Raw genomic sequence first — 25,110 nt, 5'->3', positions numbered from 1 at the left:
GTAAACAAGCCATTTCTTTCTCTCTTCCACTCCCCACTCCATGTTCTCTGGCTGACAGAATTTCACTCAGCTCACAGGTTTGTGCATTTTAATCACTTTGCTCAAAACAAATGACCCATCTCTGCTGATTTCACCCTTTTGAAAATTCAAACTCCAACTCAACACTCTTTTCCTTTCTTCCACTGCCTCTCTGCCCTTACATTGTCCATATCCATTACAACGATGCATGGATGGAGAAGGGAAGAAATACCAGTTGTCAGACAGACTGAAAATGCTGTCGCTTATAAGAAAGTATGCTTTGGCTTAGGTCACAGGCCCTTTAGATCCAGTGGTCACACTGCTGTGGTTTCTCAGGCCTGCAGGAGGCAGCACTCAGATGGAGCCAGTCTGCTGCTCTGGTAGGACACCTGGCACTGGTGAAGACTTTCATCTTAAATTCCAAGAGAGGTCTACAATATTGAAAAACTACTGGTCCAGATGGCCTTGACTGTCCAACTCTGGCTTGTCTCTGGGCTGTGTCTCCCTGTTTCATCTCTGATTTAACCTCTCAAGACGATAGGGCCAGAGAGCTGGAAACAGGCAGGCATGTTCTCTGTCACTTACTATCTATATTCAGTGGAGATGGCTCTCTCACACAGGAGTCTTCCAATGCCCAACTGGAAACTAGCTCTCTTCCTTTCTTGGTTCTGGGACCGCCCCCACCCCACCCCCAGAGTCCCTGTGTCAACAGTCAGTCAGATATCTGAAGACTTTAAAGTGGCTCTGCCTGGGCCCAAATCAAACCTTGATTCTTTCAGACATTTGTTCAGACATTGATTGGTTAGGAAGATGCTTTCTTTGGAAGATCCAGTTGGGATTAGATGTATAGGGCGTCAGCCCTTGCTCTGTTCTGGAGACTGTGGGCTGTTTCTTTTTCAGGATACAAGAGGTTTGCTCCAGATGTCCCTAACCTACTTCAGGCTTTAAGCCTTAGAGCAAGCCCCTCAACACCTCCAACTGTGAAGCTGTGCAGTCACCAAAGCTAAGGCAATGAGAGATGCTCCCGTGCCCATCGATGGTGCTGCCACTCCCCTGGGCGGGAAGATAGTCACAAATGGTGACTCAACATTCCTTTTCAGGAAGTTGATCCAGAAATTGGTTCAAGAGTCTTTTTTCCTCCACATTTTGTCTTTATTTCTTTCTTGAATCTATACAAAAGGTTCACATTTTACAGCCCCTAGCACTTTTGGAGTGATATTTCCCACTTGCTAGCACCCGCAAAGTGGCTATTTCTGACTCTTGACTTCTCCAACAGGGAGAGAACCATGTGCTTGATAAATTAGAGAATAAGGCGGTGATGGGCTAGATTCGGACTAAAGATGGGATTAGCCTCGGACCAGAGGACTTTGGTCTCAGGGGATTTAAGGACCTCCCTCCCACCCCACGACATCTACAGAGCCCAGGACCTCCCTGTCATACCTGAGAGGAGGGCCTGGCCCGTGAACTGCCCATACACGGAGGCAGCATGGGGAAAGGCATTGAAGGGTGGGACCGAGGCACCTGCTGGGCCCCCAGAGCCGACTTGCTGCAGATCCAAAAAGGCGGAGCTAGATAAAGAGGAAGGGGTGGAGCTAGAACTGGAGAGCTCTGGGGTTTCCTGCTTTATGGCGAAGGGTGAATGAGGATCTGCCGGAGGGAGGGAGACAACAAGGAGAAAGGGGTGTGAGATGATGAGGCGGGAACATGCACAAACCAAGCCATGAGATGGGGCAAGGGTATGGGGACAGGCAGGCCTGGATGCTGTAGGAGGAGTCTAGGATGGGGAGCCATGGCTACACAGTGTTCCTCAGATGGAATGAAATGGAGTAGCTGGAGGCTCTACCTCCCTGCTGTGCCTTCTGCCAGTATAGATGGATGGAAAGATTAAAGTATGTGTGCGCTCCGCCCCTCCCTGCAAGGGCAAGTGAGGAGATGCAGAGGGGCCAAAGACTGAAGGCACCAACCCTTTGCTCCACTTTGAGGCCCAGTCAGCATTGCCTACTTCTCCTTTCCAGGCCAGTACCCCAACACCTTCCTCCTGCCAGCCAGATGCCTTGCCTTCCCCTGCCCCAAGCCCATCCTGACCCTCAGAGTAGAGTCCAGATGGTTCAGGAGCCTCTAAGCATCCTACCTGCCACCACAGGGTAGGTCTGATGAGTCGAGAGGTTGCGTCCCAGAGGTGTACTGGAAGGCGTCAGGGTGGCCTTCCCATCATCCAGGGCACTGTTGAGTAAGGGCAGTGGGTACAGCCCCTGGAGAACAAAGGGAAGTCAGCAGGGGTAGAGCAAGGCCCCAGAGCAAGCCTGTCTTCCTACTGATCATACTGTCTGTCTCTGGAGTGGGTAACACTAGTCTTTCTAGCAAAAGCTTTCTTGCTCGATGTACTATCCTCTTGCTCTCTCTTAGCTCAACATGGCAAGTTCCCCCACTCAAAGCCCTGGAACTCTCCCAGGACCTGGCTTAGGGCTCTCCTTTCCAAGTTCCAGAATTCAAGACCCACTGGTGCCAAGGAAGCTCAGGTATTTGATGGAGAGTGGCCCTCAGAGGATCCTATCCTGACTGGGTGCTGGTCTCTTTCCTATTTCTTCACATAGGGCTGGATCTGATAGTAGGTGAAGATGCTCAGAATCTTTCACTAATAATTGATTCCTGCTTAGGAAATGCAAATTCAGCTGAAGACTCAAACCCTCTCCTGTGAGGTGGAGTGAGGATTCAGGCTCTGGGGTTCCTACTGTCAATGGCTGCCCTAAACTGATGACAGTGATCACTTCTTACACTTGCTCACAGTTGGACTCTGCTGCTGTCATTCTTATTGAGCAACCCAGTGATACAAACCAGCAAGACTATGCCACATTTACATTACACACGCAGATAGAAACATTTAGTTCCATTGTGACAGATTTATAAGACTCATTTTGTTTCAAAAGACTCATTTTGTTCTATCAAGTACTTGGTGTTATGCTCAATAAGAGTTAAGCATAACTGGTGTTACCTGGTATAAGCATGTTTATGGCCTAAGGCATTCCTTGAGAAAATAATTTGTTAGGCTATAGTTTGTTAGGCTAAAGGCATGAATGAGGATAGCCCACCTTCCTTTCGGCTCTCTGCTGTCCTTCTCCCAAAAAACACAACACACATACACTCCACACATACACAGGCCACACATTTCACAAAGCACTATTTGAACTTGTGTACAAGACTGGAATCAAGGAATGGTCCATAGTTATATAACAGCTCTGATGAAGACAACTGTTTTCAGTAATTTCCATTGAGCTCAGTTCTCCAAGGAGTCACAAAACTTGCTGGTTGCATGCAGGGCACTTTTGGAAGCTGCAGTCAATTCTGGAGGCCACCAGGGCACCATCAGCACATAGCAGCAATTACTGAGTAAATGGCACTTTGGTTCCATTCTTCCGAGCGGGCCTACTTAGAGGCAGGGTGGAGTTGCTCAGAGCTAGACTCTAATGAAATTGAACAAAATATCTAATTTTTAGTAAGTGCAAAAAAATGGTTTGAAATGCCTGTGAATGTGTTGATTTGACAGCAAAATACTCACTCAAAATCAAGTTTCTGTTCTAAACCCAGGCCAAAGAGAAAAGTAAAGCTATATAGTTAAAGAAAGTGGTGTTGCATTCAATATCTTAAACATGCTAATGATGACTAGAATTTTTTTCTGACCTTAAACTTGAATTGGGGACAGGAGGGCATAATGATTCCAAACTGAAACAATCTGCATGCTTGCTCATCCAGGCACAGAAGGTTTGTGTCTTTGGGAGGTAAGATAAAAATAGGTACTTATGCCTGCTCTCAGATGGGACAAAGATACACACTTCTTGTCTGGGAAATCAACAAGGGTGGAAGTGACCTCATTTCTCATTACAGTGTCACCCCCAGGTGTTGTTAGAAATCTGTGTACTCTGCAGTACCCCCCGGGGCCCCAGCTTTTTTGGCTTTGTTTGTCTCCTTGTGTGGCTCCTGTCCCCTCTGGGTCCTTTTATATCCCCCTTCCTCCATAAGATTCCCTGCACTCTGTCCAAAATTTGGCTGTGAGTCTCTGCATCTGCTTTGATCCCCTGCTAGTCTGTGCTTGCCTCCAGTCCTGTTCCATCTCTTCTACCACTTCCAGTGTCTAATCTGCTTTCCCTTCTGAATGTAGATTTTTAGTATGTTTATCCTATATAATATGGCTAATATCCACTTATAAGTGAGTATATACCATGCATGTCTTTTTGCTTCTGAGATACCTCCCTCAGGATGATCTTTTCCAGTTCCACCCATTTGCCTGCAAATTTCATGATTTCCTTGTTTTTAATAGCTGAGTAGTGTTCCATTGTGAAAATGTATCACAATGTCTGTATCCATCCTTCAGTTGAGGGACATCTAGGTTGTCTCCAGATTTTAGCTATTATGAATAAAGCTGCTACAAATATGGTTGAGCAAATGTCCTTGTTGTATGGGTGAGCATCTTTCAGATATATGCCCAGGGGTGGTATAGCTGGGTCTTGAGGTAGCACTATTCCCAGTTTTTTGAGAAAGTGCCAAATTGATTTCCAAAGTGGTTGTACAAGTTTACATTCCCACCAGCAGTGGAGGACCATGCATGCAGAGAACCTAGACCCCCTGCTCAGATGTAGCTCATAGACAGCTCAGTCTCCATGTGGGTTCCCTAGTAAGAGGAGAAAACAGTCTGACATGACCTCAGTTGCCTGCTCCTTGATCACTTCTCCCTGGTGGGGTGACCTAGCCAGCCCACAGAGGAAGAAGATCCAGGTAGTCCTGATGGGACCTGATAGGCTAGGGTCACACAGTAAGAGAGGAGGACTTCCCCTATGAGTGGACTAGGGAAGAGGGATAGAGGAGAAAGAGGGAGGGAGGGTGGGACTGGAAGGAGATGGGGGAGGGGACTATGACTGGGATACAAAGTGAATAAATTGTAAATAATAATAATAAACACAAAAAAGGAAAATAAATCTGGGTACTCTTCCTCTGTATTTTAAGTCTACTACCATGTGAATCAACAGAATAAGAGAGAATGTTTTAAAGACAGACCAAGAATGTGGCGGTTACTAACTCTTTCCATAGTGGTTAAAACAATACACCTATTATCACGGCTTGCTGAACAGCTATGCTCGCTGAGTATTCTTGCCAAGCAACACTTTATTTAAAATAACAATTAATCAGCCTTATGCAGTAGATTCTAGATTCTAGACCCCCCTTTTCTCTTTCTTTCTTTCTTTCTCTCTTGTTTGTTTATTTATTTATTTATTTATTTATTTATTTATTTATTTGAGACAGGGTTTTATCTTGTGTAGCCTTGGCTGTCCTGGACTCACTTTGTAGACCAGGCTGGCTTTGAACTCACAGAGATCTGCTTGCCTCTGCCTCCCCGAGTTCTGGGATTATAGGTGCACACCGAAGTGCCAGGCTAGACCCCTATTCTTTTTTTGTTTTGTTTTGTTTTTGTTTTGTTTTCAGCTTTTAGGAATGTTATTTTCCTTCCACCAAAAGAAATAAGGTTAGACCCCTATTCTTTCATTTTCCTTATTTATTTATTTATTTATTACAATTTATTCACTTTGTATCCCAACTGTAGCCCCATCCTTGTCCCCTCCTAACCCTACCCTCCTTCTCTCCCTACCTCATCTCCTCCCACGCCCCTTCCCCAGTCCACTGATAGTGGAGGACCTCCTCCCCTTCCATCTGACCCTAGCCTATCAGGTCTCATCAGGACTGTCTTTCATAGTCTTCCTCTGTGGCCTGCTAAGGCTGCTCCCCCCTCAGGGGGAGGTGATCGAAGAGCCAGCCACTGAGTTCATGTCAGAGACAGTCCCTGTTCCACTTAATAGGGTGTCTGTTTGGAGACTGAGTTTCCAGCTACAGCTGTGCAAGGGGTCTAGGTTATCTCCATAAATGGTCCTTGGTTGGAGTATCAGTCTCAGAAAAGACCCATACGCCCAGATTTTTCAGTTCTTTTGTTCTTTTGTTCTTCCAGGTCTTTCTATCTCCTGCTTCTTTCATAAGATTCCCTGCGCTCTACCCAAAGTTTGGCTGAGAGTCTCAGTATCTTCTTTAATACTCTGCTGGGTAGAGTCTTTCAGAGGCCCTCTGTGGTAGGCTCCTGTCTTGTTCCTTATTTTCACCTTCTTCCGATGTCTATCCAGTTTGCCTTTCTGAATGAAAATTGAGCATCTTACCCAGGGTCCTCCTTCTTGATTAGCTTCTTTAGGTGTACAGATTTTAGTATGTTTATCCTATCTTATAGGTCTAATATCCACTTATAAGTGTGATATATCATGTGTGTCTTTCTGCTTCTGGGATACCTCACTCAGGATGATCTTTTCTAGTTCCCACCATTTGCCTGCAAATTTCATGATTGTGAGTATTTTCCATTGTGTAAATATACCACAATTTCTGTATCCATTCCTCAGTTGAGGGACATCTGGGTTGTTTCCAGATATGGCTATTACGAATAAAGCTGCTACAAACATGGTTGAGCAAATGTCCTTGTTGTGTACTTGAGCATCTTTTGGATATATGCCTAGGCATGGTATAGCTGGATCTTGAGGCGGCACTCTTCCTAACTGAGAAAGTGCCAAATTGATTTCCAAAGTGGTTGTACAAGTTTACATTCCCACAAGCAATGGAGGAGGGTGCTAGATGCCCTATTGTTAAAGGTAAGAAAAAGTCAAGGCTCAGAGAGTTCAAACAGACCTGGTACACTTTAATCCCTGCACTCAGAAGGCAAATGGAAGGTAATTCTCTGTGAGTTCAAGGCCAGCATGGTCTACAAAGCGACTTTCAGGACAGCCAAGGCTACACAGAGAAACCCTGTCTGGAACCCCCTACACACACACACACAACCTCACCCCCCTAAAAAAACAACAACAAAAAGAGCATCCATGGAATCAAGAGTGGGTTATTCCATATGAATCAAACTAGGGCTGGCAGTGCTAAACCCTCAGCCATCCGTTCCCAAGTCCTCCCAAGCTCCAGGCCCTGAGTTATCCTCATACAAACTGAAAAGCTAGGCTTTGTGGTCACTAAGTCTCCTGTAGTTCTAACAGTCTTTCATCCTAAGATCCTCCATGCACATCCACCAGCACGGCACAGGGGCTCTCTAACCAAATAGGGTCCTTTGGAGGACTTATGGATGAAGCCAGGAAATGGCTCTGGGACCTAGTGGATACCCAGGATCTCCTCAGTAGGACTTCATTATTCTCCAAAGGTAGCTCGTACATGCACATTGCATTTTCCAGCTTACCACCATAGAATAAGCTTCCTGCAGGCTCAACACTTGCCTTCTGTTGCCATGCTCTGATTATCAGCTGTGCACCCAGGCCCTCTCCCTGGGATTGCTGATAACCGATTTTGTCTACAACATTCACAGCTGTCATAGCCAAGGCTGATAAAAATCACTGACGCATATTGTCTACCCAGCTGTGGGGGTTGGCACAGGGCCAGCAGCCCAGCCATTCATTGGCAATGTTTCAACTGCTTGTTAGCATCATCATCATCTCCCTCAGGTCTTAAAGGTGTACTTGTAGGCTTTCCCCAAGCCGAGAAGAGTGATAGGCCATACTCCCAAAGAGTTTCCTGGGCTGTTTGACTAGGTAGGATGGAAGAGACCCTGGAACCATTGACAGATAATATTAAATGTCTCTCAGTGGTTGTTAGCATTATGGGACATTTGTTGGCTTCACTATGGGAATGTTCATATCTCTGCCTGCTTTTCACAGAAGCAATCCAATTGTAGTCCATGTCCTAAGATCCGGAGGGGAAACCTCCCTGTAGCTTGTGTCTTATCATTCTTGATTTCTCAATTGAGTCATTGGTTCATTCGTTTGATATACCTAGGTTGAGTAGGTTTGTCAAATTAAAGTACTGGGTTTGGGATGCTACTCAAAGGGAGTTTGTCTAGTGTGTGTGAAGCCCTAAGTTTCTTCTCTATAACCACACAAAAGTAACATTAATAATAAATAATAAGGGTCTAGAGATGGGGGGTGTCTCAAGAGTCTGCCCTGTTCTTAAGTCTGTTGCCTTCACACCCTACTCATTAGATTATTAGGAAGCATTGTGAGACGTGAAGAGAAGCTGTGTATGAGACAGGAAGGATGACAGGGACCAAAGGAGTAAATCATAGGTGAGAATCAGGGACAAAATCATGGGGAGGGTGATTGAGCTGAGCCATAGCCAGCTGGTATTTTTCCAGGTAGAGTAGTAAGAAGGAAGGCATCCTACAAGGAGGGCACATGATGAATGAGGTTGGTGTGCTTCGGTACAGGAGTCACACAGAATCCTAGACTATGCAAAGGGAGAGACCAAAGGTGGGGCTAAGAGTGGTATTGAGGTGTGAACTTTAACTACAAATGTGGGCTTGTATTGTTGGAGGAAGCCACTGATGGCAAAAAGATGGCCCTACAAGCAAAAACTAGGTTCAAAGTTCTGATTTGGTGAGAAGAAGGAGGTCTGGAGGCTTGTAAATAAGGTGTGCACGCAGCTAAACACTGTATCAAGTGGGTGCTCTTAGCCCATGGGAGCAATTTGCAGTTGTTTTTGATGGCTAGAGAACATGCTTTACTCTGATCCTTGTCTGTTCTGCCTATCTCCTGCACCCCTTCTTACCTGCTCGCCTTTGGTGTGGCTTGGAGAGGCGTAGGCCTCTGGGTAGTGCTGCCGCTCAAATGGACACTCAAGTGGCTCAAGATGGTGCTGGCTGAAGGTGTCTGTACGGAGGTGCTTTCGAGGACCGCTGCTGCTGCTCTGTGAGTCGATGCTCAACCGACAGCTGTCCTGGTCACCTAGTGCCCCCAGGCAAGAAGAAAGCTTTCAGGAAACTCCTCTACTAAGCCATCAGACCAAAGTGGCCAAAGCAAAGGAGTGGATGGGCTGCAGAGGTGGGAACAGGACTAGCTAAGGGAGAAGAGCCAGGCTCCTGTGAGTAGAGTCTCAGAGCCCTACCAAGTCTTGGGGCATGGAAGGAAGGCTTTCCTTCCTATCAAAGCTTGAACAAAGTAGTCTCCTGTGTCTCATGCCGCCCACAGGTCCCCTGAGCACTCACTATCATCCATCTTTCTCTTGTTGTCACTGCCAGGCTGAGCAATTCCCAGAAGCCCGTTGATAGAGTAGGTAGAGCCCAAGGAATCCGACTGGGGTGACTCAGGGGGTGTTACAGCTGAGCTAGGGACTGCAAAGGAATAAGGAGAGGGTCAGAAATGGGAGGCAACACTCCTCACAGCTCCTACCACCACCATGGATCCCAAGCAGCAGGCTATGTTGTGGACAGGGGCTCTGAAGAGCTAGAGTCCTTCACTCCAACTGCCTGCTGATGGAAAGGCTTTCTAGAATGGCATTTGTCTTAAGTGTGTCCATTTTCTCATGTTCCTATGAGTCTCCCATGAACATTAACATAGACTTTGCCTCAGGGTAATAACTCAGTGCACACACAGGTTTATGAGCATTCGAATGTTCTTGTCTGTATCTGTATGGGTGTGTAGATTGGGTCTACATTCAAAGGTATCGGGACAGCCAAATCTCTGAACACTTACTCAGTGAGTGTCCTGGGCTCAGAGACTTGGTGGCCACGCAGCTCTCCATGGGGAGGTTGAAAGGTTGCTGCACTTTGGTTCGGATGATTCTATGAGGAAGCAGAAGGACCATTAGAAAAAGATGAATCAGGAGCTATGGCAGTCCTGGTCCCACTCAACTTCATGACAACCCATTTAAATATCTTAAATGTGTCTCTAATTCTGAGTCCACAAACACTGACCTCACCTCATTCTTCATACCTGCTTCTTCGGGTCCCATGTCATTATTAGAAACAGTTCTTTCAAGGCGGAAACATAGTTGCAGCTTAAAGAGGTCCTGTAGCTTTGACCTTGATAGGCTCCGCACAATTGATCCTGTTTTGTATCTCCTTGTTAAGATGTGAGTGTGTGCCACTGCTCTATTCCTCCAGTGGCCCAAAGTGGCCCACCCCACATACTCCCATTGATTCTCTCCTTCTAACCAGAGTGAGCCTCTTCAAATATAAATCAGCTTCTTGCTTAAAATATATCAGTGGCTGCCCACTGTGCATGGATCAAAGGCAGGAGTAAGATACAGTGGCCGAAGCTTCTTGGGGGTAGTTTCTTCTGGCATCTTATACTCACTGTACTTCAGGCCTTTCTTGTCTCTTGACTAACTTTCTTTCATTTCCTATGCAAGCTCTCATTAACTACAGGATTTTTGTAATGCCATTTCAGAGTTCCTCCGGTATCCCTTTCCATGTAGTGAATTCCCACTCTCTGCTTCTTAAGGAAAGGCTTTCATGATTTCCCTAAAACAAGTTACCATAGGCTACCCCACTGCCATCAGGCTCCTAGCCTCAGCAGGACAAGTAGCTGTATTTTTGACGTGTCTGTGTGGGTACTCTGCGTTACCATTAGACTGTAAACTTCATAAGGACAAGGATTTTATGCTCTGGGAACTAATAGAGAGTAAACTGAATGAACTATGTGTGAATGAATGAGTAAATGACTGATGAAAGGGCAGTAAGCAATTGATTGAAAAAGTAAAACGAGTGACAAAGTACTCAATGAGAGCCAGAAACATATCTGCTCAAGAAATTTCTTTCACAGAAGAGGATGCGGTGTTTGAGGAAGCAAACCAGATACAACACAACTTAGTGTGGGGACTGACAGAGGTGCCACAAGAGAAGGCTGGAATGGTGACATGCCAGGCCTAGCACCTCCTGCCTGCTTCTCCAAAGTAAAGCCTCTCCCCAGAACCCCTAGTCTATCTACCCAGGCCAGGCCCCCTTTGTGTTTCTTACAGGAATTTCCCAGAACTCTAGGGCCTAGGAGGATGCCAAGAACTGCTGTCTCTCACCTGTTGATGGAGCTGACACTGGGCACAGTGTCATTGTCACAAACACCTTCGGCCAGGAGCCGGTCCCGGATCTCCCAGGCAAACATGGTAGGGTTCTGCCGCTTATAGTCCCCGATTTTCTCCACCACCTTCGGGGTGGCCACCTTGGGCTTGGAGCCCCCTATCACTCCAGGCCGGATGCTGCCAGTCTCGTAGTACCTACTCCAATAGAGAACCCCCCAAAATTACCCGATAAGCAGGTGGGGCCTTTGAACACAGACCTGACGTAAGCCTCTGTCCCCTCTGAGTCTACCAAGGAGAGGTATGGGACTGAGACATGCTTCCAACTCCCAGCCCTGACCCCCACCACTCCTGCTCAGCTTCTATTTGTATCAGAAAACACACAAAGCTTTCCCTTGTAAGAAAGGATGTTTCAGAATTGACCCTGGAGAGTCACAGGTCTTCATGTTTTTCTCATCCATCTTTTCTTAGCATGGTTGACCCTGCTCCTTTGTTCTCCTGGCCTCACTCAAGGAAGCCAGCTTGAGTCACTGAACCTCCTGATGTCTTGCTGGGCCACCTTTGCCTTGTCCAAGTCTGAGCCATCTCCCTCACCCTTTACTCTCTGGTTTTCTACAAGGTTCTGTAGTTCAAGTTGAAGCTGCTTCTCTAGTCTAGCCTTACTTTGACTCCCTGGCCTGATTCAACCCCTAGCTGGCTGATAGATGAGTGGCTTGATCAAGAGGCCTTCTGGTTTTTGTCTTCTCTGGTCTCTTCTGCCAATCAATACCTGGGTCTTTTAAAACACCTTCGTCATTGTCACTCAAAGCTCTTATCTCTGGGACTCCACAATCACCTAAATAATACTCTGTCCTTGGCCCTAAGAAAAGGCAACTTTCCCTCTAGCAATTTCGGGAGGAGAGCCAGGGCTCTCTATATCCTAGCTCCTTTATCTCCCTGAAGCAAAGTTTCTCTTGAATGGGTCTGTGTGTCTGTGTGTCTGTGTGTCTGTGTGCATTGCACTGGGGAATAAGGTAGACAGGATATGGAACTCTGAAATTCCCAAATTCTCTACTTAATATTTCTGATGGAAGGATCAAAGACTTTGGTGTCCCTTGTCCTTCTGAAACTGTTTCCTGTGGCTCTCAGGACTCAGATTTCCAACTGAAAATTAGAATCACTTGGGTGAAATGGAAGCTAATGTTATACATACATTTGAGTCCATTCCCTTTTATTGCTCTGTGCTGGAGCCTAGATCCTGGCTTTCTTATCTGTGTTAGAGTTTAGAGTTTCCTGGTACAGGCAGAGCTGTGAACTACCACCCTGAGTCTTAAAGATCAATGGTTCCCAAGCCTCCACGTTTCTGAGTGTCATGCTTCCTGCTCATCTTACAAAAGCCACAGGTCTAGCTCAGGGGCTGATTTAGTAGGGCTGGGCTGTAAATCTCATCAAATATTCTCACTACTTCTCTAACAGATACTCTGAAAGTTGTGGCTTTAGAAACACAAAATCAGCTAGGTGCAGTGACACACAACTGTAATCCCAGCACTCAGGCAGACAGATCTCTGTAAGTTTGATGCCAGCCTGATCTACAAAGTGAGTCCAGGACAGCCAAGGCTACACAGAGAAACCCTGTCTCAAAAAAAAAAACCTATAATAAATACAAAAACAAACAAACAAGCAAAATCAGATGGTACATGAGCCTGCAGCTGTGAGGTTGACCACAGAAGCAAGCCTTACAGGAAAGGTAGTGTGTGGTGAAGTTCGTGCTTACCTGCCAAGGATCTTGCTTACACAGCCATGGCTGACACGGAGCTGGCGAGAGATATCACAGGGCCTTACACCCTGGTGGGCCAGGTCTACAATGCGTTGACGGACAACTTCCGGCAGGGGCCTGCCATTCACAAAGGCCCCTCCTAACTGATTCAGCCCTCCATGGCCTGAAAAGACAGCATTGTCAGGGACAGTTGTTAGACCAGGTGGTAAATGTTGGGTGAGAATTATTCTTGAGTATGAGTTCTGACCATTACTGGGCATTATATGGTCAGGTCCCTCTACTTGAATCCCTCAAAGATTCCACTTGAGTCTTACTCAAAAACACAGCTGCTGGGAAGTGTTATAAGCTGCTTACCCCATCTGTCATGTGAGGGTTCAAAAGGAGCACATCACTATTTGGGGACCCTTTGGATCTGCTCCATCTCACTCAGGAGCCCAGCCCTCTATGCCAAGTATCATCAACGCCCTCTTTCCCACATTCCCCTCCCTCTGCAGATGTGTAGCAATGGAGAATTCAGTTTTCTTAAGTTGATACTAGAGAAAATATCTCCCTTCTGCCTGAGTTTCCTTTTCTTTTAATTAAAATAAAAGTACAGGATGAAATAAGTAGTCTTTCCATTTGTATTGCTCCTCTTAAAACACAGAACCATATTTTATAACACAAATACAAAAGAAACAAAGGAGTTTCTGGTTGAGATATGTCAGAATGGACTGAGCCGTCTGTGACTATCTTGCCTAAGCAACCCCAAGTTCTCTTCTCTCTTTGACAGATCAAAGAACTAAAACCACCAGGCTGAGAACTCATTTGGACACATCCCGTGAGTTCAGTACCATTGTGTCAGGCTAGGGGTGGGGGTGGGATAGTACAGTGCATGGCAAGCCAAGCCTGGGCTGTTTCCCTGACCTGGCTCCCACTGTTTGGACTGATTCTGTACTTCATTCCGACCATAGATAGCTAGTCAGACCCTTATCTACTTAGTGCCTACTGTGTGTCAGGTACTTTACCAGGTTCTGAAGCCCTAAGGTGAATAAATCCATCTGCATATTTGTACCCACCTCCAGGGCTTATCACAGTAGGAGCCTAGCCCAGCTAATTAACACCCCCAGGATCTTTTCTGGAATCCCATTCTTAGAGAAGTAATTATTGAATCAATAGACCTGGCTCTGGTCAGAGAAGCACAGAAGGGTACTTATAAAAGTCCAAGCTGAGACTCAAGGTAGGAAGTTCTAGATGAGAGAAAGGAGATCCTGTTTGAGCCATGGGAATAGTACCTGCAAAGGTTTTGAGGCTATTAGATTTCTATTAGATTGCAATGGTTTTGACTCTAAGATCCATGGTGGGTTAATTTTAGGACTGAGATATACAATTTCCAAAATGAAGTCCATAAAAAGCGTTTTAGTAGCTTGACTCAATTGGTTCAGCTTATTCGAAGAGCAGCCAAGGATGCAAACAAAGCTTATGGCCCCAATCACTGCGGCTTCAGGGTAGGCTCTTGATTGATGGCTGGAGCTGACCCTGTCTCTGCAATGACAGGTCATTGCCTAGGCATGAATAGCATCTTTTCACCCCCAGGGTGGGATCTAGTGACCAGCTTAGGGTGGGGAAGTCTAAGAACTCTGGAGGTTGAGGTGAAACACAATGGTCTAAGCCCAAATGCTTAGGGCCCGACTGAAGCTTACTGCACAGCAGCTGGTATTGTACAGGAGGGTTGGAAGTCACAGAAGGTCAGCCTAAGAAGGGAAAGTTGATACCAGGCCAGTGGCATCATCTAACAATATTTATGAGCAAGTGGAAGAAGTGCCTTTGCTGGGCACACTGTGCCCATTATCACCCACTGACTTAGCACATGCAGAACTGCCTCTCAGTTTCTCCTCAGGGGCCCAAGATGTCTTCAGCAGAACAGATAATTTCCCTTAAAACAAACAAACAAACAAGGTCATGAGCCTCTGTCCTGGGCAATAAGTGAGGAGGAAAAGCCACTGGCTGTGCACCAAGCGTGAGGGACGTGATGGTCCATCTTCCAGGACAGCTTCTCCCTGTCCTGTTGTAGTTCACCTGTCCTGATGAGTACTTTTCCATGGGTTAGATGAGTTGCAGGACCTTCAGCCCAGCCCCAGGTAAGAAATATGTCTCTTACCTGCTCTTGAACTTGTTCCTCTGATCCCTCACTGGCCATGCTGCTCTTTGTAGAAAAATTTCCCTCACTTCCTCATTGATGCCTTTTGATTCTTTAGGGTCTAGACACTGAACACCAGGGCACATAGGACAGCTATCCAAATGTAAAAGACTTTAGGTAGCCCTGCTTTGTCCCTATTTCCCAGAACTCTTGCTGCATGAAGCATAGATCTTTGTGCTAGAGTCTCTCTATCTGGAAGTCAGATTTCATAATTGCATATGCGTGTGTGTGTGTGTGTGTGTGTGTGTGTGTGTGTGTATTTTATAGAGGTGGCACAAACTGAGCATTTTTCCTCAAAACAAAACAAGCACAAAATACTCCTGTAATTTTCCAATACAGGTAGTACAAACTAGGGTCCTAAATTATCCTAAAGGCTGACTCAGTATCCATAGAAACCCAGATGCTCAGGTCCCTACTGAAGCTTACTACAGAGCAGTCAGCACATCTCTGGCCCCTGAACTGTGACTTCTCTAGGGCATTATTTTACTGGAGAGGAGCTTGGGTCAGATATTGGCTTTGACTCTGTCATATCATTTTAGTCACATCATTTAGGTGGATTTGGTTGTTTGTAACTGTATGCTTGAAATGGAGTTTGACAGCATTTCTCATTGTACCAGCTAGTGTAAGCTAGTAACAACTGCTATCGGAAGGAGGAGGAGAAGTATTTCATTAGCTGAAAGTCTTGATGTAAATATAAAGGTTTTCATTATAACATTAACATGGTTGAATGCTACCACCCCGGCTTGGACCTAAAATTTGAACAAATGTGAACTGAAACACAACCAAAGTCACTTGTAGGGTTTATTGAATAAAAACCTATTGCATCCAATATCTTAAGTTTTTAAATCAGTGGATTCAGAGTGGAACAAAGAATTTGTGTTTGTCAGAGACCCACAATTGTTCATTATGAAGAGAAGTAACTCTGGAGTGCTAAACAGAGTATAAATATCCCTTCTTCCCCTCAAGGTACAGAGATCTGCACAGAAACGGAGTGGAAAGACTGTGAGAGCCAGAGGTGGTAGATAAATTCAAGGAAACAGTGTTTTCTGTACTCAACAAATCAGGTGCACATACAGACTCACAAAGATTGTGATAGAAGGCACAAGACCTGCACAAGTGCAAGCCATCCAAAAGCCCAGCATGGAAGAGGGAAAGAAAACATGAAGACCCAACCCTGGCTGAGGATCTGTTGGTATTTGATTGCTGATAGGAGAGGAAAAGTTGGGTTGTTTTTTTAATGGTGTAACATCTGAGTCCACCTCCAGGAGTAGTCAGCCCAAACAAACTGGATACAATGGATTAGCTTGCATGTGCACACACACAAACACACAAAATGGAGGGTTGGTTGGATAGGGTGGTGGAGGATGATCTGGGAAGAGCTGGGGAAGTGGGATTAATATGATCAAGATTCACTGTAGGATAAATATACTGAAATCTATATACCTAAAGAAGATAAACAAGAAAGAAAACTCGGGGTAAGATGACCAATCCTCACTTAGAAAGACAAATGGGATGTAGGAGAAAACAAGTAACAGGACAGGAGCCTACAGCAGAGGGCCTCTGAAAGACTCTACCTAGCAGTGTATCAAAGCAGATATTAAGACTCATAACCAAACCTTCGATAGAGTGCAAGCACTCATATGAAAGAATGGGGAGTTAGTAAGACCTGGAAGTACAGGAGCTCCACAAGGACCAAATATATCAGGGCACAGGGGTCTTTTCTGAGACTGTTTCTCCAACCAAGGACCATGTATGGATATAACCTAGAACCCCTGCTCAGATATAGCCCATGGTAGCTCAGTGTCCAAATTGGTTCTCTAATAAGGGGAACAGGGACTATTTCAGACATGAACTCAACGCCAAGCTCTTCGAACCACCCCCCACCTCCCAGGGAGGAGCAGCCTTGCTAGGCCACAGAAGAGGACGTTGCAGCCAGGCCTGAAGAGACTTGATAAGCTAGGGTCAGATGGAAGGGGAGGAGGTCCTCCCCTATCAGTGGACTTGGAAAGGGGCAGGGAGAAGATGAGGGAGAGAGGGTGGGTTTGGGAGGGAAGGAGGGAGGGTGCTACATCTGGGATACAAAGTAAATAACCTGTGATTAATATAAAAAATAAATAAATTTTAAAAAATTCACTGTAGGAAATTCTCAAAGAATTTTTTTAAGTGTGTTTCAAAGAAACTTCCAGATTGTGTGAACACTGATACTTTGGAACCACTGATTTATAGTGGGCATTGAGCAATGGCTAACAAAACAAACAAGATTATATTCTCTCTTTCTCCCGTCTTTTCCCAAGAATTGCAATTACTACATGTATTTAGTGGCTTTCATCTCAATTCAACACATTAACAAAATGCTAATGGTGACTCAAGCACAAGGTCCTGTGTATGTAACCTTGAACAAGAAATGAATATTTATACCCTTTTTGGGAGACACAGCCAGATTAATTAGGAATCTCTGTGTTATGGTAGAAATCCCTTGGAGGAGCACACAGGCATAGAGGAGTTGAAGAAATGACTAGGAAAATAACCACAGGAACTAAGAAAAATTCCTTACATAAAGTCTTGAGGCTTTGACCAAATTGAATGTTATTTGCTGCCTCCATAGATCATGCATGAAAGAAAGCTTGGGAAGGACAAGTGGCTGAGTATGAAGGTGGCCCTATGAGCTGAGGTTTTGAACTAAGTTCTGTGATGGACAGGCTTTTGCATTTTCTGTGTCCGGTGTGGGGGAGTGCACTTCTGTAGGTGATTCACCACCAAATGCCCAGAGGTGGGTGCAGGCTTCCTTCCTGCCCTCAGAGAGGGACTGATGCCCACTGTACTGACTTTCTTTCCATGATGCTTTGTACTTTATGGATAGGTGGGCCTGAAGGCCGGAAGCCAGTGATAAGTAGGAGATCCATGTTTGGTCCACAGGTAGGGTTGGGGAAAGTATAATTCAGGAAGAGGTTTGAAGCTTCATAAGCAAAGGCTTTTTGCATGTCTAGAGAACTGTGGGTGGGGAGAGGTAGAGATAGACGAAGCCTGGCCAGATTGTAAGAAAGCTCTTGAGTATGTATCTTCAGATAGAAAATGCAAGCTTTACCAATCAGGGGGAGCTTAGCTTGACTTAAATGAATTTGCAGGTCTGTAAAGCTTTAGGTGAAGTTCACTATCTAGAAGCTCTACTCCAGGAGCTCACAGACACTGTTTGGCAATTTCTTCTCCACCAGAAGGTTCCAAGAGTAAGGATGGACAAAAACAGAGACATCACTTAAAACTCTCATATGAACTGATGTCAAAACACTAAGTACCTTTCCTGATCCCCCACAATCTTTTGCACCATTATATATCATATCACTGACTTCTGACCAAAAACTTTATCTTTTTGGTTTCTTTATGAATTCCCCGAGTAGAGGCAAAGTCTTTGTTTATATGACTCTGAGTCCTATTGAGGGACCCTCAAATCTCATCCCACAATACTTTTTTCTTTTTTCATCTCAGTGAACTGTACAAAAAAAAAAAAAAAAAGAAAGAAGAAAAGAAAAGAATTTTACTATCTGTGGATTTTATTTATTTATTTATTTTTATGCTTTTCCTCCAAAGAAAATGAAAGTGGGCAGCCCTTAGCAAGGAGTGCAGTGACTGCCATGGGTACCCTTCAAATCCTACTGTATACTCCTTTCCATGAAGAATAAGCCTTGCTGATGCTGATTTGTCTCTGAAGCCCTCACTCTGGAACCAGGAACACTGGCTCGCAGGCAATGGCTACAACCTCCCAGCTTCTCCATCTTGGCTTTACACCTTTATGGAATAAAAATCCAAGAACTTTGTCTCAAATTGTGTCTAAAAAATTGTTCTAGGACTGTGGGATACCACTGTCCCAAGTTGGTATACCAGATCACCTTAGTCCATGAGGTTAAGTGCCTGTCACATCCTTGGACTTAGAGAAAATAAGCTGTCCTGCTGGAAAGCAGCATCATGCATCCACTCTGCCTCCAGTTCTCTGCATGACCTTTGATGTCTCTGTGCCTGTCACTTGTCCTTCTAAAGGAAGCTAGAGAAGAGAGACAGTGCCTACTGTTTACTTTTCTCATTAATTTCTATAGATCTCTTGGGTTTCAGATGCTCCTGAAACTCACTCTATAACTTATTGTCCTATTAAAAAGAGCCAATTTTTATCACTCATTTTCTACTAGGCCCATACTCTGGATGTACAAATAAAATGAAATCAATCTCTCTCTCTCTCTCTAGCCCCTGCCTGAAAATTATTTTCTTGGTTGTGAAACTCTTTCTTCCTATTGCTTTCAAGCCAAATGACTTAAATAATCCTATTTGCCTTTCCTGTTCCTCACATTTCTTCCCTTCCCACTCAGGGGTCATCTCTCTTCACCTGCTCAAACACTTAGTGATATGTCGGTAGAAGGTGCCATGCTCTCCCTCTTAAAGAGGCCTCCATGCTTATCTCCTGGTTCCTTTCATGACCAGCCTAGGCTTTTCATTTCTCTCTAGCATATCTTCATTTTGTTTTGCACCATGTCTGTTTCTTTCCACAACTTCTCTCAAATACCAGTGCTGTTCTCACTCTACAAACCTTTACTGGGCAGCCAAGTATTTAGGAGTAGTTTTATCTACTACCTATCTTTTCATAGCCTTGTGAATAAAGAGTCTCCCCTCCTATAGGAAATCTCTTAAGTAATAAATCTCCCCAAGCCATCTTAGCTGATGACAACAGCAGCCCTGTGAGTACATACATTCAGCTTCATCACGTTTTCTTCCATCTTCTTCATTGCCGGTCTTTTGTACTGTTGTGCATCTGTTGCCTTTGGGCCTTAGCACATGCTGTTTCATCCACTTAGAACTTTTGCCTTCCCCTTTTGTCTAATTAACCCTGTTAACCTTGTATTCAGCATGGAGTCACCGGCCTTAAGGAGCTTTGCTTTCATTTACAGACTAGGCTGAACCTCTGTTTAGATGCTTTCCTAGCATTCTTTACATTTTTTACATAGTGTTGATCAAAATTGAGTATGGCTTTTTATGAGAAACTTGTTTGAAAATAATGAGGGAAACTTCCATAGTCCAGACAAAATTTGAATGAGGAGAAGGGTATCTGAGATGATCCAAATCTCTTTGCATATAAATGAAAAATGACCTTTTTGTTACCAGATTGAAAGCTACATGATGTCAAAAATATTTAGGTTTTGCTTATTGGTAAATTATGTGTATCTCATGTTAAATAAATATATCCCACATGAATTAGCCAACTGCTTTTAGCATCTTCCATTCTCCCATACAGAATACTCACCAGACTACATCCTTTCTATTTCTAAATATTTTTATACCAATATCCTCTAGCTGTCTTCACCATTCAAAAATCCATGTATTCAACATTGTCTTATTCATACCAAACACTTTAGTAGAGTGAGCACATAAAATCAGTCTCTACCTTCATGAAGCTTTTAGTCTAGTGACAGTCTAGGAAGAGTTCTATATTTGGCCAATAAACGCACAAGTAAATGTTTAACACTTAAGATGCATACACGGTACAATGGATATAGAATTAGGAAAAGTTGGAATCATTTCAAGGAGCACGAGGAAAAATCCCCGTAGATGACACATAATCCAGACAGGTAGGAGTGGTTACCTGGGCTCATTGGTTCCCTCCAGCCTTCCCCAGGAGACCCTTTGTTATGCAGTTGGAATACCTCTAAACCCGTGTCTGGATGTACCGTTCCCATTTAAATGTTTCTTTAAACATTCTTCAATGTTTAAAGGCATGGCTTCCTTTCATTCATGGTAAACCCAAGCTTCTAAATTTGGCAAAAAAAGACCCATCATGACATTTCTTTTCTCTCTTGACTCATTTCCCACCTGTCTAAGCCTTAAAATCAATGTTATAGTACACATAATGGCTTACTATTTTTGTCAGAGTACCTAAGTCCTTTCCTGGGTCCTCGTCCATGCCATGGCCTATGCCTGGAGTGCCATTACCTTACTTTCATTTCATCTATATCTTAAGAGTTAGCCTCCTAAGGAGGTCCTCCATGTTTTTTTCTTGCCTGCACCCTCTGGTTCTTTCTATTAAAGGTGCCAAGGCCCAAGCTCTACTACCACATTTAGCATACTATAAGTGCCCAGCTGCTGACTGTGCCCCATTGCATAGACTATTTCTTGAGGGATGATGATGATGATTATCATTATTATTAATTACTGAAACCCTAGCATCCAGAGTAATGCTTGATACAGAGTGATACTGAATCACGTTTATTTAATTCATTATTGGAAGAAATAAGGAAAGTAAATGGAAGAAGGAAAAAGAAAAAGTGAAGGAAAACAAGGATGAACAGAGAAAAGAGGGAAGAAGGCAGACCCAGAGGAGGTCTAGAGAAGACTATGTATTTTTTGCCTTCAAGAGAATTCTGTTTTCCACAGATTCTTAGATATAAGTATTTAAAGAAGTAGCTCAACATATCACAGCCTGGGAAAAGAGAGGTTTTCATTTGCTTCTGAAGGACCTATGAAATGAATGCAGTGGCCATTCTGCTGGCTCTTAAATCAAGCCTCTGGTGTTCACGTTAAGTGTATGAGCCCTTCTGGGATTCATACTTTTGTGAAGAGCCAGATTTATGGATGAATGTACCTGCATGTTCTGCAAGAGCCTGTGGAAAAATAAGGGCTATTTTATTGTTACAATTTTTCACCTATAAGGAAATTATCACCAAATGTGGGTCTTGAAGTTCCTAGTTGCGAAGCCTTTTGCTTCTAACCCTGGTTGCAAAGGTTACATGAAGAATGCCGGGGTGACTACACAGCACTGGCCTATGAGGCTTCCAGTTCTGTTGGGAGAAGATTCATAAGGCACAGCTGGAGCTAGGGAGACAGAGGATTCCTGCAGATGCTGTGCTTTCCTCAGAGCTCAGACACCTGCTGGAGGAGAAATTTTTGACCGTGACTATGAGCAGTGCTACTTTGTGTCTTTCCCTTCAGTCAGTAAAAAAGAAAAGAAACTGCTCCCTGCACCTCATTACCTTGAAGCTCAACACTAACTTCAAAGACATAATCAATTCAATTCTAGAACCTTGTTTCCTCCAAATTCTCTGGTAACATCATTTAGAGTTTGGTCAGAAGACAGAGGCCTGTTCCTAGGAATTTCAGCAGATGGATTTTGACATTTCCTGGATGTCAAGGAATATAAAAGCACACAGGAAGAACGGTAGTGCCTCTGAGACACAAGTTGGTCATTCCTAATCCAAATTCCCAAAATATGAAATGTTTTCAAAAATCATAAACTTCTTTAGTACCAAGAAGTTAAATGTTCATTACCTGACTTCTCTGAAGGGTATGAGTAAAAAACATAGGTTCATGGAAATCTTACACAAAACAGTCTTCATGCTATATGCATAAAAAATATGAGAGAGATAGATGAATGATAACAGGGTCTCATCCTCAAGAAGAAAAATGTGTATGTGTATATGTGTGTACATATATATGTGCAAATAATCCAAAGTCTAGAAAGATCTGAAATTTGAAAGCCTCCTGGTCTAAGCTCTTGAATAACAGATGCACTATCACTGGGAGCAGCCACTGTCCCTAGGCAGAAGCAAAGGGAGACCTGATAATGTGAGAATCTCGGTGCTTTAAGGAAGCTGTATGGGAGCTGGGGCTTGGAGCGACAGCTGGTGGCTTTGCCCAGATGCTTCTAGGAGACATGTGAGGCTGTCTCTAGGAGAACTGGAATCTCCAGCAACTGCTGCTGCTGAGGTGATGCTGCCAACAACCACGTGGAGCAAGAAGGAAGTCCTTCAGCCTACTACTGCCTACCAGTTGGCCCATTTAGCAGTCCACAATAGACAGATACTCCATCTGATAAGCAGCTTCCCAGCATGTAATTTGGCAATGATTCCTGGATGAGGTTTATATATTCATTGATTTTCATCCTCTGAAGCTGTATAAGAGAGAGACCAGAAAATCTGCACAGAAACCTCTAAGTTACGACCTTGGCATGACCTTAACTGCCCTCCATTTAGGTATGCTGTTTGGATATGAGACACCATGGAACTTAGCATGGAACGTGGGCTTGGTAGACCCTCCACAAAGGTTCGCATTCCATTTGTCTCCATTTTTGATATCCATTCTTTTGTGGGTTATGGTTTCATGAACGGTTCTTTCTGTAATAGTTTCAGTTTAATTTTTCACATCTCAGCAAATAGCAAATTCCCCTATCACATTTGCCCCTCTTGTCTGATTTGTTTTCTGTTCTCGTTATTTTAGAATCCTTAGTGATGAGAAAAGCTTGGTTCTGGAATCCTTAGGGGTCAAGAATAATGCCAGTACTCCTTTTCCTCCCGAAGCGCATGACTAGGTGGTTATCCATTGACTCCTGGGCATTCTTTTGGATGCCTACCTCTGATCTGCCTGGCTCTGTTTCTCCACAAGCTCTAAGGCAGTTGGGAAAACCAATAGCAACTCGAAGTCTCCTAAGGTCTGAGGCTCAGCCAAATTGAAGAATATCTCCAAATAGGATTAAAAGGCTTCCCTTAGAAAGCAGGGGAAGATGCCCTTGCTCGGATCGGGTGTTGCTGTGAAGGTTTAGTACTGTTACTTCATCTCTGGTAGTCAGGTACAGAGAGGGGGTAGATAAAGAGCTTTCCCTTAGATTAGGCAATAGCTGAAAATGAAATGAAAACTTAACTTGTGTTTTACCAATATTGGCCCTAAAAACATGAAAAGAGAAGGAATAAGAGAGTGGGTTGTGTTCTGTATTCATCCTCTTTCCTGGGTTAGGTAATACTTAGAACTGTTCCTGAGTCAAGCAGAACAATGTAAGTGCATCTTTCCATTTAACTCACAGAGGTAGAAAGCACATCCCTCCACATTACACATGACAGCTTGTGGAGCAGAGATGGTAATTTGCCCAAGGCTGCATGTTACAATAGGGCCAGAACTGACCCTCAAGCTCCCATCTCTCCGGGTGATGCCTAAGCAAAATGCTCTGTACTTGGTGGCTCCTGCCGCCCTCCTCCTGCCAGCCCTGGCAGCAAGGTGGCTATTCCACATTTAGTCAGACAACACCTTAGAGTGAACACGCCTTCAGCACCTCATTCCCAAGTGCGTATGCTTCACAAACCACTTTAAAATCCTTTCCAGGTTTCTATTTGTTGGAGGATTGATGTCCATGTCTTCACTGTTGGTTTCTTTCCAGTAAGGAAAAAAAAAAAAAACAACTTTTTTTTTCTCTCTTACTCTTCCATATTGGCTTATTTTCCTCTGCTGTCTTTAAGTCTGTTTCCACCGCTCTTTTGTCTTTCCAGCTGTAGGCTTTCCCCCTGCCCTCAGTCTCTTCCAGTTGCTTTACCTTATTTCTACCCAGTCTTAATTGTCCCTCTGACCTAGTAGCACTAGACCCTATCAAAGACAGCAGGCCCCTTCTATGCCACCTCTCCTCATGCTCCTTCATCTGCCTCTCCTTTCTCTCCCTCCCCTGGCTCCTTGGCCACACTCTTTCCCTGCATAATCTCCACTGCCTGCATGACTGCCCAGGTTCTTTATCCCATCTCCCCTCAAAGGCATTCACAGCTCTGCTGTTATTCTTGTATTAGCATTGAACCCATTAAAGCTAATTTGTTTGCCCTAATCTCCATTTATTTTTCCCTAGTTGATATTAGATTTCCTTTTCTATTGCTCCAGCATGATTTTCTCTTTGTCTTCCTAATGATGTACCCCCCTCTCTTCCTCTATTAATCTGGTTGACTTCATTGTGGTTTCAAGGCCCTTTTCTCTCTGCCTCCCCCAGCCCTCAGATTAACCCTGTTACCTCCTTCCCAAAAAAGGACCCAATGTCTGTATTTTTCAAGGATAAAGCTCCTGTAAATGTCAGTAAGCCTCTAAGCTTCCTGGGGAAAGTACTGCTGATCTTGAGATCAGGCCTTTTCCTAAGGCCATTCTGGAGGTTTCCAAAGCACAAAGGCCCATGTGCTGCAAGCAACCGGGTCACAGGGGCTGCGTTGAGCCTAAAAGTTGCCAAGCCCTACTTTTTTCTAGGTAGGATGAACTTTGGGGTTCTCTCAAAGGCTCTAAAGGTAGGATGAACTTTGGGGCTCTCTCAAAATCTCTAAAGGCTGTTTCCAGCTTGCTTATGTCCCATATATTTTATTAGTAGGCTAAGCAGTAGATGGGCAACTTTCTCCATATGGCTAAGATTTGGCAGTTTCTTGAGCAATAAGCATGTGTTACTGGGGGCTAGGGAAATGGCTCAATAGTTAAGAGCACTAGCTGCTTTTCCAGAGGACCTAGATTCAATTCCCAGAACCCACAT

General features: G+C 44.3%; 2 protein-coding genes across 6 annotated transcripts in view; one reads left to right on the top strand and one right to left on the bottom strand.

Annotated features, from left to right (window-relative positions):
• The window catches only part of Psd4 (pleckstrin and Sec7 domain containing 4), a 74,749-nt gene extending 57,920 nt beyond the window's left edge, over positions 1 to 16,829 (top strand). The window contains exon 17 of the mRNA XM_060389673.1: positions 15,783 to 16,829. Coding sequence (XP_060245656.1) covers positions 15,783 to 15,842 — 60 coding nt within the window. The 3' untranslated portion in view covers positions 15,843 to 16,829. The remainder of the gene's footprint in view (positions 1 to 15,782) is intronic.
• Positions 1 to 25,110, bottom strand: part of Pax8 (paired box 8) — a 56,861-nt gene that overhangs the window by 13,867 nt on the left and 17,884 nt on the right. The window contains exons 3-9 of one of the 5 annotated variants that reach the window (XM_021662739.2): positions 12,638 to 12,803; positions 10,885 to 11,085; positions 9,564 to 9,652; positions 9,077 to 9,202; positions 8,641 to 8,816; positions 2,150 to 2,270; positions 1,459 to 1,665 (exon numbers count right to left, since the gene is read on the bottom strand). In XM_021662739.2, coding sequence (XP_021518414.1) covers positions 1,459 to 1,665; positions 2,150 to 2,270; positions 8,641 to 8,816; positions 9,077 to 9,202; positions 9,564 to 9,652; positions 10,885 to 11,085; positions 12,638 to 12,803 — 1,086 coding nt within the window. The remainder of the gene's footprint in view (positions 1 to 1,458; positions 1,666 to 2,149; positions 2,271 to 8,640; positions 8,817 to 9,076; positions 9,203 to 9,563; positions 9,653 to 10,884; positions 11,086 to 12,637; positions 12,804 to 25,110) is intronic. The other 4 variants (XM_021662740.1, XM_060389676.1, XM_060389675.1 and 1 more) reach the window with 4 other exon arrangements.

Source organism: Meriones unguiculatus, chromosome 8, assembly GCF_030254825.1.
Source record: "Meriones unguiculatus strain TT.TT164.6M chromosome 8, Bangor_MerUng_6.1, whole genome shotgun sequence".
Lineage (NCBI taxonomy): Eukaryota > Metazoa > Chordata > Mammalia > Rodentia > Muridae > Meriones > Meriones unguiculatus.
The sequence above is the reverse complement of the archived record's forward strand: the minus strand, read 5'-3'. Positions and strand labels throughout refer to the sequence as shown.